Source organism: Rosa chinensis, chromosome 1 (genome assembly GCF_002994745.2).
Source record: "Rosa chinensis cultivar Old Blush chromosome 1, RchiOBHm-V2, whole genome shotgun sequence".
Classification (NCBI taxonomy): domain Eukaryota; kingdom Viridiplantae; phylum Streptophyta; class Magnoliopsida; order Rosales; family Rosaceae; genus Rosa; species Rosa chinensis.
This window is the reverse complement of record NC_037088.1, coordinates 61,431,546-61,448,333: the sequence shown is the minus strand read 5'-3', so window position 1 is coordinate 61,448,333 and position 16,788 is coordinate 61,431,546. Positions and strand designations below refer to the sequence as shown.

Here is a 16,788-nt window from a genome sequence, read left to right as displayed (position 1 = left end):
AACGTTAGCCTCATTTGCCAAGGGCGAGGGTTTGCACACTCTTAACCTCACTTGCATGGACAATGTCCAAACTAAGCCAATCAAAATGAGAAATGCTTTAGTGGAGGAGCTAATGAAACGAGAAATGAAGCAGCCGTGTAAGGGAACCCGAGCTTTAACATAAAAGTAGGCCACAATTTCAGCTGGTCTTTAATCAGGCATAGGCAATTTTTACACGTTATAATCTGCATATGATATGATATGAAACGACTTTGTTCCTTTGAAAAATACTAACCTGTAGTTGTATAACATTCTAAGCATAGGGGGTTAATATGGGTCTGTTGAATGCACAGATAGAATATTACAATGTGAAATTGAAAACGAAAGAGATAGATTACAAAAGTATTGGGATGACTCATCCCTGCACATGTGGTCTGATACATGCTACAAGCCTACAACGACAGTGAAGAACAAGGACGAGTCAAAAAGTTCAGCCACGCCTAACTTGCAATGGCCAGGAACAAAGTGGCATATATTAAGCATCACTCCATTACTCTATAGTCTATAATCATCGCTAGCATTAACGAAACTTCATCTCATTTGGTTTGCTTCCCCTAAATGCTGAAAGAGAGAAGAATGACCTTGTTGCTGAAACACAAAAATGGTAGACAGTATTGGAATCTTATTAAAAGATTAAAATGGCGAATCAAAATAGGAGTAATCTATCATTGATGATAATATTTTGTATACTCTAGATCTCATGTGAAGACAAACCTTTAGTTGTTGGTGCTGCAGCTGTGTCGCGGCCCTCTTGGTACTTATGAGAAGAACTCTGTGCCTCAAATTTGCTGATATTTGATTGAGCTGTATGCACATATCCCCAACAGTTAAACCATCAGACTAGGAATATGAAAGGAATAAGCGTGTGTGTGCAAGGTCAAATCGGCTCGAGTGCAGCCTTTGTCCACTATCTACTTCAATAAAACCAACAACTGCAGAGGAAGGGGAAAAATGGGATACAAAATAAACAAAAAGAAGGATGAAACTTACCAGAGTATAGTTCACGAGCATCATAACCTTCATATAAGGATGTCTTTTGCTGCCCATAGTTCTTTGCATGAAGAGAAGCCTTTCTGAGTACAGTGTCATCATCCTCTCCTTCCGAGAAGACTGATGGGCTAGACCAACCGGTACTGTTTGCATCTCCCTTGCTCTTCCGAGCAAACTTTAGGAGCCTCTTCAGTCCTTTTGGTGCATCTTTTTGGAATATTATAGCCGGAGGGTTTTCTGCATTCCCCCACTCAATATTATCTGGTTCATTGCTTTCTTCTTGCAGCATCTGGGACAAAGAATGACGGACACGAGGACTTGACAGTCCAGATGGTGCAACATTGGCTGAAGTGGTAAGCTGAGACTTGCTGTTGTTATATGGGGACATGGCCTGATGCTCCTCTATTTCCACCCAAGCACTTGGGGAGATGATTGATTCTTCTTCAACTTGAATTTTCGTTGGTGAATCTGCAACATCTTTCATATCATTACTATCAGCAGAAACTGGGTCACCCTCCTGTGTCTCATCACACGTCAGATTATCATTTATTGGAGCTTTTGATTCTACAACATCATCAGGAAAACCCACCGACATAAGATCAGGCCCTTGATGCTGACTCACAAGGTCAGAAGCACTACCAACCACCTCAGCTTCTTGAGTTTCAACCATGTTTTTGCTGGTTCTCAAAGATTCGTCTGATTGAGAAGCATTTCTGGTCTTGTTAACGACAGGACCAGCACCAGAACTAGCTCTAGAACCCTTGCGAAGAAAAGGTTTCGATTCCAGTGGGACTACACTGCTCTTCTTGGTCGACTTGTTGGCCTTCGCTGGAATTATACCAGAAAAATCACCAGAAGTTGTCACTACTGTTGGTTTTGTTGGTTTTGTTGCTTTTCCGTTCTTTTTGACTGCTTGCTGCTGCTTCTCAGTCACTCCCTTCAAGCTCCTATCATTATTAATCACCGATTCCTTCACATTTCTCTTTCGCTGTTGGGGCCTTTCCACTTTAGCTGTGGGTGGTGTAGGCTTGGGTTTTTGACGAGTTGGAGTAGTGCTGGCAGAAGAGGCACTAACAGGAGTTTTAGCTGGTGATACTCCTGTGGCTCTTGGTGTTGGTGTTGATGGCCACGACTTGCGTGTAGCAGGCAAGGGTGATGTTCTAGGTGAAACCTTCTTTGGAACAGAAGGTTTTAAAGTTTCCTTCTTGGGATTTGCTGGCTGAGATAATTTTCCAAGCGACTTTTGGGGCTTCTGCACACGTTTTTTATCACTATCATTCACATTTGCAGAGGCCATTTCTGCTTTCCTTTCATCAAGAATCCGCTGCATGGCTTTAATTTGTGCTTCCTTTTCTGCTCGCTTTCTAGAATTCTCTCCTCGTAGTTTCTCATCTCTCTTCTCCTTGTAGTGGTCATAAAACCCACCTCTATTCTCAGCGGGAATGCTTGGGTTCCTGCTAGCTTGTGACTTTGTAGATTTAACAGGCTTGCTTTCCATCATTTTCTTCAGCATCTGGTTCAGTTCAGCTTCCCTCTCTTGATTCCACTCACTCGATGCTGTTGATTTTCTAATAACTTCCTGAGTTATGCTACTGTCCACATGAATATCAAATGGCACTGATTTTTTCTCCAATTTTTCTTGGTTGACATCAACCTTTGGAGTCTCAATAGTGTTCTGACCTGTAGGTAAAGGGTCAGAATCTGACTTCACTTCCTCTGAACATTTTGGAGTCTCACCATTAGACTTACCATTGGGAGTCACAGGAACACAGTCTTCAGAGACAATTTCTGATTGGCATTGGGTCGAAGCTACCCCCACACTTGAACTCCATCTTCTCAATACAGCTTTATTTGGAACCGCAGATATATTTGTTAATGAGTTCCTTTTTTGAGTATCTGTAGCTTGATCCTTCTGCTTGCTTTCGAAAAGACTAATTGCGTCTTGAACACTGATCCTTTGGACATTAAACTCAGGTTTCTTATTCGAGTGTTCGGATTCACCATCTTCATTAGAAAAAGGCTTTTCCCTAGATGGATAATAGTTGAGGCTCTTAATAGTTAATGCAGCAGCCCTGCGCGACCCGGTTCTACCTATCTGAACCCTCCGCATTGGAGATGCCGACCTTCTAGGTGCCGCATTTCTCATAAGACTTCGACTTCTTTCTGCAGATCTTTGGTCCTCATCACTTGATTCAGAAGACTCCCCACTTTCAGTTGAACTCTGTCTCTCAACCTGGGCAACTTTTGCAGGTGAAACAGTATATTCTACTGGTTTAGCACTTTGCATTGGTTTTGACATCTGAGAATTTCCATCTGTCTCATCAACATTGTCATTTCTAAAATTGAATGTGGATGACAATTTGTCATCATTCAAGGGGTCAGCGGTCTTGCTTTCTTGATACTGTTCTAAGCACTTGCAGAAAACATTCCTGCATTTTCACCATGATATTCCTTCTGTAAGAATATTTAACAAATGAAATTTCACTACACCTATTTAAGCACATGGACATAAATAAAGTATGAGGTAAAATAATGCAGCTTACCTGAAATCTATTGGTCCAAAATGTTGAGAAAACTTTGCTAAATCTGTGACCTCTTTAGAGGAGAAGGAAACATGGCAAGTCTTGCTAAAAGCTGCAGCTAATTCCCCTCTTAATGCTGTAAGCCTCAAGTCCATAGCCCGCAAAAGTTCGTTCCTGACAGTACAAATTCCTATAGCTTCATGCTGATGCAACTAAAATAGAATCTTAAATGAAAAATGAAAGTTTAAATTAATAATCAACATGAGATTCCAAATAAACATTTGAAAGGACCTACTTTGAAGCATCTGGCGATGCAATCTCGACTTCAGGCTGTTGACAAGCAATTAAGCATATTAGTTTCCAGAAAATAGTATGATTAAAAAACCACATACTCAAACATCAATTTTTAAAGGTGGAAGAGACCTGGCCATATAAAGAAACATGAAACTTCTTGGCTTCTTCCAATTGAGATATTTCATCTTTGAGAGCAGAAGCAGTATGTATAACATCTGGTGAACCAGCAATTTGTAAGAATCTGGGAAGAAATAAGATAGTTTTCGTATCAGGAAATATAAGTGCTCCAATGAAAGAAACAAAAGAGGTAAGTACACAAGTGACAATGAAAGAGTATATTAGTACTCAAAGTCTCTCTAAAACCTGCTTAAAGTTGCTTTTGTGAACCATGCTGCACCATGCAGGCTTTCTGGAAGTTGGAGTTTGAAGGTAGCATTTGATCCCCTTGAGTATAATTCATGTACTTCCAGAAAATGTGGCAAAAGTGGTTCTAGGGGTCCAGCTACTAACTTTTCAAATACGCCATCACAGGAAACATGCGCCTCATACCTAAACCACCATAAAGCTTATTGGTAAGAAAAGAATCACAACGGGAAAGAACAGATAATGTACTGAGAAATATGTCATATAAACTAGCAGAAACTTTTGAAATTGTGATATGGGATAAAGTTAAAAGAGTAGTGTTGACTGTTGAGTACTATGCAGATCCAAACCTATAATTTAACAGACTGTAACAAACACAACCAAAATATTTTCGCATAGGGACAGGGAGAGTGGAAATGCAACTCCCTAAATCCTTTTGTTCTACACACAAAAACTTGGGTCCGTACAAATCACCCTTAAATTCTGTTTAATACATACTCAGTTCAAGTTAAACTATATCTGCATGTTGTAGAAGAGTTCCTCCAGTATGCAACCAGAATGACATCATGGTTTCAATCATAATATCACTTGTCGAGGTAGAATTACTTAAGAAAGAGATATGACCTTGTGGTTTACGTACTTTGAAATAGAAAAAGAAAACAACATGGGAGGGTTTCTCTCTGTAAGTATTCAGATGCTGTCAAACAGAGGTGGAGTTGTCCAACACAAGAATCATCAGTGCACAACCTGATAACTACTTATATATCTAGCTCAAATGAATGTTCATGAAATCTTTTCCCTAGATCGCCCATTCCTTCTTTAGTGATCAAGTTGTGAAATTGAAATTTCAGCAACAACCTCTCGTTTAATTTAAATCATAATGGAAGGGTTTCTCAACATTCATAATCCACAGATAACAGATTGTAGTGTATGCAGAAAGAACATGATTCCAAGAATCCAACACAACTGAATACCAGAAGGATAGACTTAAAAAGTAAAATGTACCGAAAATCTAACCTGTTGTGGGATGGAAAAATCTGAAACTCAGCATAATCTAACAGTGTATCAGCATCTATCTCCGCCTCCATTTTCAATTAGCTTACAGCAGAAGCAGAGCAACCTGAATCCGAAAATGAGGGACAGAAAATCAACACGGACAAAAAAAAAGGAGAATTAATATCAGTGACCTTACAACTAAACATAGAGAAAAAGTGTGCACCAGTCAATTAAAGCAGCAACCTTTATGCCAACTCATCTATAGAGAATTTATTCCAATACTCACACCGACACTCCATGAATGTCATTATCAAACACAAGAAAAAAAAGAAAGAAAAAAACCACTCAGCAGGCAAATTAGCAGCATTGCTTATCCCGATTCGATTTCAACAAAATTCGAAAGTTGCGAGAGAGAAAAAAGAAGTCATTCAAAATCAAGATTCAGCTCAAACTCAAATTTTTTTTTTACCTTTACTACAAAAATTCAGCATTTTGAATTCAGATCTAAGGAGACGAAATCCCTATCTCAGCATCGGAACAAGACTCAATTGAAATCAACCACAGCCAAATTAAGTCAATGCTAATTTTAGCATTATGAACAAATCTAACTAACTAGTTCCCAATCCAAACCACGAACACATGCAAAATCGAAAAGATTTCCTCAAACTCATTCATCCTCATTTCAATGACTCGAAATCAAAAGCCGAAAAACCGAGCAGGAGATTTTGAAAATGCGAGTAGAGGGAGGCGGTGTGTGTACCTTAGGCGCAGAGAGAGAGAGAGAGAGAGAGAGAGAGAGAGAGAGATCTGATGAGAAGGTGCAGTGGCGAGAATGCAGATGGAGAAGAAGATGAAGAGTGAAAAGAGAAGAAAGAAGGAAAAGGAAAAGGAAAAGCAAAAAGGTTTGGGCTTTGGTTTCAGTGTGGTTGTGGCCACTGCTTCTTCTTCTTCTCCTACTACTACTACTCTACGTCTCTACCACAGAGAGAGAGAGACACAGAGAGAGAGAGAGAGAGAGAGAGAGAGAGTGAAGTGACTCGTACAACGACTCTTGGCTTATTCAAGACTAATACTAGGAGCTAAAAAGCCACCGCCTTGCAAGTCTGCAACATAATTATTTTTTGTTACTCAAAATAATAATGCATTACTCTTTTCCGATTGAGTAGACTTACGGCTAAAGCAGACCGTTAAAATGATTGATTTGCCAGAGAAGTTTAGCCTGAGGAAGTATTACTATTATTGTCTTGATTGATTGTCCTGATTTGTTCTTTTTTTTTTTTAGAGAAGTGGTTTTCGGATTAAACGAAAAAAATTATTCTTTTAAATTCCGACTTGTAGTTAGCATTAAAATGAATAACTGATAAGTGAAGAAGTCATTATTGGATTTGTAATAATGTTCATCTGGTCAGTTACTGACTAATAATATCTTGCTTAACTACCTTCAGATGTAAATCTAAAGATAAAAATAATTACATTTAAGTTGAATTGTTTTATTTTCCACTATCACATCCAACGACAAATGAACATAGTTTTTATAGGCATTTACTAACTAAATGAACACCACTAATTAAATTTGTTAGCAAAAATAATAGATTACTCTCTCAGATCTGTGAAATAAAACATTAAAATAAGTTTTTGACGAGTGAAACTTTATCCGATGAGTCATGAGATGTTATAGCCTTAATTTATTCACTTCAGCAAAGTCAAGTATACCTTAAATTCTGGGATTAGAAAAATCTCTCATATGATAAGGATGGGTATCAAATCATGGATTTACTCTATTTTCTTTTCTTTCTATTTTTCGGTTTGCAAAAAGCAGTGGCCACTTGTTTAAATGTTATTTGTTCCGTAAAATCTTTATTTCTTTTTGGTCGTGATTATTCCCCAAATCACATGTTAGTGTCCTTTAGCTTCAAAATATTTTAAGGACAAGAAATAGAAGGAGTAGTTTCCAAAAGGAAATTTCGGATTCTGGACAATGGCTACATTTCCCAGATCATCATAAAAATCTCACATCTACTGTCATCACATTCTTCAAATGTCAGTTCCAAATAATATTAATTATAGAACCTCTGATGTCAGTCAAAACCTTCTACCGAAAGTGGTAGATCTGTTTTTTTAACTGAATTTAACTGTGTAGTTATTTCGGAGTATGTCATACTTCAAAGTACGGATTACCAAAATCGTGCAATAGTTGTAGAAGCCTGAAGCTAGTGGTGTAAAAGGTGGAGGTGGAAGAAGAGGAAACTTCGGAGATGACCAAATCTTAAAGCTGACGCTCCACTCATGCCCTTCTCTCTATTGCGACACTTTCAATCCATGTAAAGTGCTGTTCTTACCACCAGAGAGAGAGAGAGGGTACCCCAGAAGAAGGCCGAGTACCCTAAAAAGGAAGGAAAAGGAGGGGGACCTGTGGTCACACTAATTCCACTTCCCACATGTCCAGCTCCATAACACTAACAAAAGCACTTGAGGAAAAAAAAAAAAAAAAGAGATTAATTTTCAGTCGAATTCAGCTTTATAATTCACCACCATGAAAAAGTCTTCTTACTTATAAGTGAAGGCCAGGACACAAAGTGTACTGATTTAGGTAAATGGTACAAGAGAAATTAATGGTACAGCTTTACTGGGGCAGCACAATGATGTCAACCATCTACAAGATTAACACAACACTGAATCCATGGACATTGCAGATATAGCCATTAGTTAGACCATACATTAACTAGGCAGAGCATGCATGTTGCCCTTATAAATCTCGTTCCGCTTCTCATCGTAGAAGAGAGCATTACAATCTTCCAAGGCTTCCGCAACCGTGCTGCTAATTCTTGATGAATGGACAAGCTGCTTTGCACTGCAAGGGGTAGTACTACACTCGCCGATACAACTGCATTCGTCTTCTATTTTGTTGCTTGATCTTATTTTAGCAAGGCATTTCCCAGTAAAAATATTGCTGATGTTAATCGATGGTCCTGTAAATAGGGAGAAAACATCGTTAGAGATCCAACGTATTCACAACTTTGAGCCGTACTGAAAAACCCTTCTAACACGACTAACTTGGAGACTTTACTACAGGAAGTATGTGATAGTTAAAATCCTTGGAAAGGAATGACAAAAATACAGTACTCTATAATAAACATTACAATTAACTACACAATTCACCAATAACCCATACCGCAACATGAAAGCAGGCCACTTTCAATGCTTGATTTACAGGCGGAGATTTTAATAGTGCTTTGTTAGGTATTTTCATCGTACGTATATATATGTAACTTGATCATCCTATATTCACACGTATAAGATAAAATTACCATTGTTTTCAAATAATGGATAATCAGAACAACTCTTGCAGTAAGAAATAATAAGATTCTGATTACTAGTAACTATTCTGTAATCACATGCTTTGCATGTGTAAGAAAATTTTAATTGTAAAAAAAAAAAATATTTATCTGCAGAAGAAATAGATTTAGTGGGTAGTTATTGTAAAGAGAAAATAGTGGGAGAGAAAAGTAGAGGTTGTGGAATTATTTCTTTTTTATTTTCTGAATAAAAATCTATTTTGTAATTGTCTTATTTACCCTTGTGATTTAATTTATTCTCAAAATTTTTTAATATTTCAAGGTTAAAACTGTCAAAATTTTCAGTTTTGGCTAACAAAACATCTTCTCTTAATAATAGTATAGATATATACGACATTTGACAAGACCCGCCCCGAATTCCACCCTGGAATCCGAAGTGGTCCTGCGGGACCCACCTTTAAAGGAGATTTACCAAAAATTTCGGCATAACCTCCCTTAAAAATGGTTAACCCAAAAACCTGCGGAAACCAAAATTCACTTCTAATTAACCAACCACAACTCCTGGAGCCACCCTGCTCCCAAATTCAGACAATCCATCTCAAAGCTAACAACATCATATATAATCTCCGAAAGGTACAAGTTACTACAATCACCAAAGTTAGGTCATAGACCTCAAATATAATACATATAAGTTGGGTCACATATCCCTTAGTAATCAGAGCATTCTAGGAATATAAATAGACAAGGAATATAGTAGGTTAACCAGGTAACCTACAGAATGTGATGGCGGAAGCAGGTGCGGTCACTATGGCTCACTCTCGTACACCGAGCAACAGTACTGCAATCTGGGCATTTGAAACCGAATGGCCCAGGGAAAAGTATATAAAACGTTAGCGTGAGTGGACAAAAATAAATAATTGAAAGAAAAAGGGTTTTATACTTTTCCATATTTATCTCAATAAACCTCCTGATGCATGCAATAATTAAGAAAAGACCGACTAGCCCCACTAGTCAAGAACAACAACAAAAGAACATGGGGAAAATGGGTTCACCATACGGGAATGGAGCCCCTCAGGCTCTACCTACCCTCGACTGCCACTCACACATAGATTGTGCGAGGAGGAGAACATATAACCTCAACTACCACTCGCACATAAATTGTACGAGGAGGAGAACATATAACCTCAACTACCACTCGCACATAAATTGTACGAGGAGGAGAATATCACCTCGACTACCACCCACGTGAGGAGGAGAAAGCTACCTCAACTGCCACTCACAAACACAAAGTAAGTGAGGAGGAGACCTGAGCACATGACCCGCGTATGGTGAGGAAGAAGATCGTCGAAAGCCAATAAATCTGTATAGTTTCCCCACATATCTCACGAAATAAGAATCCAAGTGTATAAAGACGTGACCCCGCACGCCAAGATCATCTCAAGTTCCAATAAGTAGGGTATAAAGAAGTATAAAGTTTTGCTTCCTCGAATTCTTATTTCGTAAATCTCATAAAAAGCTCAAAGAGCTGATTATAAATATAAAATCAATAGTATAAATTTCCGAATCCGCATAAATCAAAATCCTCAAATCGAGCATAACGAATCTTAATTCAAAAGTTCAAACCAATAAAACATTCAATAATCCAAACCAAAATAAAATGCTCGATAATTAAGTTGATAAATCAATAACTTAAAACTTGCGGAATTTAATTTGCATGCATCAATTAAAATCAAAGGTCCACTCACAATATGCGGTCAATCCTGACGTCGCTCGTGATTCTCCTCGTGTGGAGATTCCTCTCGTCCTCTAAGTGGCCGAATCGAGCCGGTGAAGGAAAGCCCCGAAGCTCCAAGAACCCTTCGATGGGAATATGGCGGCCGGAGGTGGCCGGAATGGCCGGAAATCGGCAAAATCCCAAAACTGCAACCGGGGAGGAATTTCCTTCGATCCGAGCTTTTCCGGCCAAATCGTCCAAAGATACCTCCACAGACGTGACCGGGGGAAGAAACCGAGCTTGGGGGTGGCCGGATTACGTCCGGAGTCGGCCGGAAGAGGAAGAAATCGAAGGGGAAAGAATTCGGCCGAGAGGGGAGGAAGAGTCGGGGAGAGAGAGAGAGGAAGAGGGGTGGGTTTCCGGTTTTGGAAACCTACCCGGGTAACTTTCCTTATATATAAAAAATTTACCATAAACAGTAATTTTCGTAATTCACTCATAACTTTTGCATACGAACTCCGATTTTTACGTACCACATATTCACGCGCTCTGTTTAACATCCTCTACAACTTTCATGAAGGAGATTTTCTCAAATTTTTAACTCATAAAAAGTCAATTTTTTTAACCACCCCCTAAACGTTAAAATTATAACTGCGAACGGTAACCATAAAGAATTTCATGTAACTCAGTAAAAAGGTATATCAGATATGGGGTGTAACAACATTAGTATTGTTGTCGGGATGCCACAAAAGAAATAAAGTCACAGGTTCCCCTCGTAAGTTCCAAACAGCCACAGTTCGATTTTGAATTGTCAAGAATAACTCATTCTTATGCAAAAAAATGGTAGATGATGGTGTCATAAATTCATGTTTAATCACTTCTGTCATCTCAAAATTGTAAACCTACAGATCACAGCAGTCAATGAGTTTACATACAAAAGTAACAAACTAAATGAACAAGTAATAGTACCTCTGAAAGATACCAAGAAAGATACTGACATCAAGAATCTGGAGGTTCTCATTTTGTTGCTTTGCTTTATAAGCAGCTTTTCTCTAAGCTGTTCGATGCTCCACCTTCTTCTTTTGATGAAGTAGATGGTTGAAGGATTTTCACCAAATCTTTCCATATCATTTTAGGAGTCTAATAAGTAAACTTTTATCTCCATATCATTTTAGGAGTCTAATAAGTAAACTTTTATCTTTCAGGAAAAGTTTGTGAGATAATCCTTTAGACATAGCATATCACCATAAGAACACAAACATAGATATATCAAACAGAGGCCAATGATTCCGGAATACTTACTTGATGAAGAAGATGCCATTGTGTCGATGGCGATAACTTGATCTTCTGTCTTTCTCCAATACTCTCTATAATGGGGATATTATATTGCTTGTGTGTATATATTGTGAAGGCAGGGACCATGTTATTTATAGGAGACAATGCTTAAGGATCCCTACCTATTGAGGAATCCTAATTGCATATGGTTAGTCTCTAATCTGCAAACATTACCAGCTAGATATTATGCTCATGCGAATATTACTTCACATCTTAATCAGATTTCCACATATTACAATATTTATTCACTTTCCTAATTGTAATATGATCAGGATAGTAGTCAATGCACAAACTTTAATTCTTGTTCTTAAGTAAACTTTAAATGCATGTGTTTGATGAATTATGTGTTATATGCAAGTCCAAATAAAAGCTTACAAACCTTGGCAATCCAATGTAATTTGTAATCTGTAATCCAACACACAAGGATCATAGATACAATCATACAAAATACATGAACATATTTGCAGCAAATGTATGAGTAAAGTGTTCTTGAAGAGTCAACAAACTTGAAGAGGCCATTGATCTCAAACACTGATCTTCTGCTCTTCTCACTATCTAATCTCTCTCTGGGACGAGTATATGAATGTCTGGTGATGGTGAGAGTGCATGGACCAGGTTCAGTCTAGGGTTTAGTCTCCTCCCATAAAGGAAGCTATTCAGTACAGAATCACATATTCTTAGGTATATTATTAATTAACACTTAGCTTGATAACCAAGCAGTTATTTCTGATTCCCTGCCTTAAGCATTTGGATACATAATGAATAAGTAATCTGGGATTTAAGTCACTAGATTTCCCATTGCTTTTTCTGCAAGTAAATAATAATGTCCATTTTAGTCTTACATCCAAATCCTATTAAATCTCGAATTATTCGGTTGGCAAGTCACAGCGCCTCTATATAGAGTATAGGGTTTAGTCACGGAGCCTAAACCCTATATATACTCCCTAAATAACCCCTTGGGCGAGGCAAAGCTATTCTTAAAGATCGCATGACTGAAAAAAAAGAGGAAAAATGGCTGTCGACTGGTCTACGGATATTCCTCGAGAGCTTGTTCTCTGTTTCGCCAATCGGTTGATGGTTTCGTTGGAGGATTTTATTGCTTTTGGTGCAGTTTGCAAATCATGGAGTTCAGCGGCGATGGAGGCAAAGGAAAACTACCTTGCTAGTATTAGTACTAGTACTAGTACTGGTACTATTACTAGCACTGGATTGAGATTATTAGCATATCAAGTTCCTCTCCTAATGCTACCAGTAGTACTTACCCTTCCACGGGGTGTTGCAGGCGGCGACGTGACGATTGGACTTTACAGTCTGACTGCAAAAGGTGATAAGGTTTACAGACGTAAATTACAAGATGCTAAAGGTAAAAAGTGCTATTCTTCTTTAGGATGGCTGGTCACTGTAGTCACTGTATCTAAAGAGTTGGAATTTAATCTGTTACATCCCTTCAAACATGCCATAAACATTCCACTCCCAAATAGTTTGATAAAATATCATGACGGCATATGCAAGTTTGTCATATCGTCGAGTCCTTCTTGGACATCGGATTACGTAGTCATGTTTCATGCGTATAATACTTTGGAATATTGCAGACCAGGACTACGTGAAAATTATTGGACGAAGCTATCATTCCCAGAGTACAATTATATCAGGGATCTGACTTACTATCGGGGACAATTTTATGTGGTGAACTCTTTTGGCTGTGTTTCAGTCGTTTGTGTTTGTGATATCGACGACCCTAAAACACTGAAGGCTGTTGCTCCAAAGATAAATCAAAAGGAACTACTTGGTACTAGGAGGCCCCGCATTAAACAACAATACTTGGTGGAATGCGCCGGAGCTCTATTGCTTGTTTTGTGTCTCTACTCCGGTAAAAAGTATGAATCCACTACCGCCTGTAGGGTTTTCGAGGTCCCGTTTGATAACGGCAAATCATGGAAAGACTCTGAGGTCAAGAATTTGGGGAATAGAGCAATCTTCTTGAGTCAAAGTAGTTCTTCCTTCTGTATTGAGGTCACTGATTATTCTGGATGTAAAGCCAATTGCATATACTTCATGAACAATAAGGTAGTCTCTTCAGTAGTAAACATTGATTTGGGTATTTATAATATGGGCAACGCGTCAATCGACCGAGAATTTGGCAAATCCTTCAATCATGGTTTTAAAGGTTGGAGGGGATATCATTTATGGATTCAACCAAGTTTTTAATAGGCCCTGCTGTCTTCCCACTTCCTCTATGTAGTAGCATCATCGACCTTCAGAAAGCATCAACTGAATCGGTGATAATTGAGTCATTGTTTTAGGGAGTGTAAATTTACACTCCCCAAATTGTAATCTGCACTCCTATTATCTAAGGGGGGTGTATTCAATCAAGAGTCTACAAGATTTTTTTGTATTTTAGAAGTCTATGGGTATTCAATTGAGATTTTAAACAGTCCTTTAAAATCTTGATGTATTCAATTAAGATTTAAAATTATCCATTCAAATATGCTGATATTCAAAAGTATACGGATTTTTAAGAATTTCATTAAATGCTGGATTTTGGAGGATTTTATAGTGCTTTTTATACATATCAAAACTCAAAAACAATCCAACCACTTCCCAAAAGATTTTGATGGATTCTTTCTTACTCAAAAAATAAAAAACCTCTTCACCCAAAAAAAAAAAAAAGCAGGACTCAACAGAAGTGTCTTATCCATTTTGTCTTAGACTTATTTTCCCACTATCTTCCTCTGCCTCTGCTCTCATCTAATAATTTTTTTATTTTATTTTTATCACTATAGCTCTAGAAGTCTTAATCCTTCTAGCTAATGAAGCTCACTTTCAATGGTATTATTAAGATGATACATACACACATGATTCTTTTGTAAATTAGATATGAAATAAATTATGTCATTAGTTTACTACTTTATTTTTTGTGTAACATTTTGGCTTGTTAGTTTTCTCTTATTGTTCATATATCATTATACACAACATAAAGAATGGTAGATTGCCATACTTTCTTGTCATTGATATAGTATTATAGTTGGATCCATACATCCATTGCTTAATTAAAGAAGAAGAAGAAGAAAAAAATTAACCTACCAAAAACATCATAAGCTAGAATTTGTAAAATCTAAACAAATACTAGTAAATCAATCCATTAAAATCAATCAGAGTCCATATAGAATTTAAATAATCTGTGGATTAAGTAAATCTATGGATTATAAAAACTCAAACAAAGTCTTTTAAAATCTGAATTGAATACACCCCCCTAAATTTGTTGTGAATGATAATGATTATTCATGCAATAGGTATTGCTTAATGTATGCGATTGACATATTTGTAATGTGCGATTGATTAGCTATTATGTATTGCCTTTTGTATACATGATGTAACCCTATATAAACCTTATGGTGAGATAAATATAATACATTTGGGCAATGATATAGGGCCTCATTTGGGCAATGATATAGGGCCTCAATGAGGCCCTATATCATTGCCCAAATGTAATAGCTATTATTTATTGTCTTTTGTATACATGATGTAACCCTATATAAACCTTATGGTGAGATGAATATAATACATTTGGGCAATGATATAGGGCCTCAATGAGGCCTAAGATTTGTGGCCTTAAATCCTAGGTGTCATGCCATATAAGTAAATAAAAATTTATTTTCAATTCCATATAATATATCTTGCCACATCATACTATTTCAACACCAACCCTTTTACATTTCATTTTAGATGTTAATTAGGGGGTGAATCAATTACATTAATAAATTTAATTAGGTGACAAAAAAAAATATCAGCTATTAATTATATATTAATTTAAGAGATATGTCTACAGATTCTTTGATCAATATTTTTCTTCATTTAATTAAATTATTTCCTTTAATTTTTCTTCCCAAATGGCATTAATATATTGAATTATGTGTCAAGAAATAGACGTTAACTTTTCTTTCCAAATATTGTTTAATTTCATCCACAAAAATATAGCATTAGTTAATTGAATTTGAGAAATACTTATGTCTAAATTAAGAGGTACAAAAAAATTACACGTTAGCAGCCATTAATTAACATCTGCAATCTAAATATAAGGGAAAGACAAACAAAAAATAATAAATTCAGATTTAACGTTTAAACCCTAGCTACATAAAGAGAAAACAATGAACAAAAGAATAAATACAATCATATGAATATGTATTTTTCACCTTATATTTTCAAAATTTGCAGGAACCTAACAAAAGTTGAATTCATATACATGTGTTATACAAATCTATTAATCGAATGTACGTGCAAATCTAGTAACTGAGTTACATGAAAGTTTTTCTACTCTTGATTGAAGAAAAAAAAATTGTTGTTTAAATCTAAGCACGAGTGTAATGAAAAAAAAAATGAAAGAAAGCCAAATTTTTATTTTTTTTAGAAGAAAGCCAAAATAATTTAGATTCATTAGATTTTTGAAGGATAAGATGATCTTTTTCTCAATAATGACATGGCATGATTTAACAAATAGGTGATTTGTGTAGATGACATGGCATGACACCTAAGATTGAGGCCACAAATCTTAGGCCTCATTGAGGCCACAAATCATTTTCCTAATACATTTTTCCAATTCTCTACAACACGTTATCAGCACGATACTCTAACTCAAGCCCTAGCCAGGAAAAAAAACCCTAACACCCGAAATTTCTTTCACCAAAAACTGCCGCAAGCTCCTAGCCCTTGCTAGCCATACCGTGCGCTGCTCCTGCAGCCCTTAAGCACCCATGTGCCTCCTACTGCCCCTGCAGCATCGTCGCAAGCTTGCTGCCCCTGCAGCACAGCAGCACGCTCGTTCCTGTGCAGATCAGCCTGTTTGCACGCCCCAAAACTTCTTGATTGGGACCTCATATAAAAATCCTTCCTTCATTAAAGTTGTTTGTCTCTGCCTCTTCTATCTGAACTCCAAATTTCAGCCCTATTGGAGTCATTTTGAGATCTGTACACCATTCGAAGTGGGAGCTGTTCAGAAGCGAATCTGCTCCGAATTTCAACAAGTAAGTTTTAAAGATTAAAGTTCCTGCTTTCCTGTCATTTAAATTCCTTTATTTTATGTAGGATTTTCAATATACGAACATGGGTTCGATTATTTAATAAACCAGAATTGTGGGGATTCACGCTTAACGAACTAAGAGTGTTCGTATGAACTAAGAGTGTTCATAATGCTCGGACTAAGAGTGTCCATAAGCATCAAATTGTGACCATATTCAAACAT

The 16,788-nt window shown here is 37.2% G+C and overlaps 2 protein-coding genes across 5 annotated transcripts; one reads left to right on the top strand and one right to left on the bottom strand.

Moving 5' to 3' along the window:
• Positions 1-258: 258 nt before the first annotated feature.
• LOC112191291 (muscle M-line assembly protein unc-89) lies at positions 259-6,249 on the bottom strand. Of its 4 annotated transcripts, none has more exons than XM_040511361.1 (9): positions 5,963-6,249; positions 5,226-5,326; positions 4,209-4,394; positions 3,975-4,086; positions 3,847-3,881; positions 3,573-3,725; positions 1,030-3,458; positions 754-843; positions 259-627 (listed from the first exon to the last, which is right to left on the bottom strand). In XM_040511361.1, the coding sequence occupies exons 2-9, from the start codon at positions 5,294-5,296 to the stop codon at positions 560-562; spliced, it is 3,144 nt and encodes a 1,047-aa protein (XP_040367295.1). In that variant the 5' UTR covers positions 5,297-5,326; positions 5,963-6,249; the 3' UTR covers positions 259-559. The 4 variants fall into 4 exon arrangements, with proteins under 4 accessions (XP_040367295.1, XP_040367291.1, XP_024186409.1 ...); XM_040511357.1 differs by lacking the exon at positions 5,963-6,249 and adding an exon at positions 5,674-5,692 and having other exon boundaries at positions 5,226-5,328; XM_024330641.2 differs by lacking the exon at positions 5,963-6,249 and having other exon boundaries at positions 5,226-5,430.
• A 6,311-nt stretch (positions 6,250-12,560) lies between these two features.
• On the top strand, positions 12,561-13,757 carry LOC112171304. The gene has a single exon (XM_024308509.1). The coding sequence runs from the start codon at positions 12,561-12,563 to the stop codon at positions 13,755-13,757; it is 1,197 nt and encodes a 398-aa protein (XP_024164277.1).
• The last annotated feature ends 3,031 nt before the right edge of the window (positions 13,758-16,788 follow it).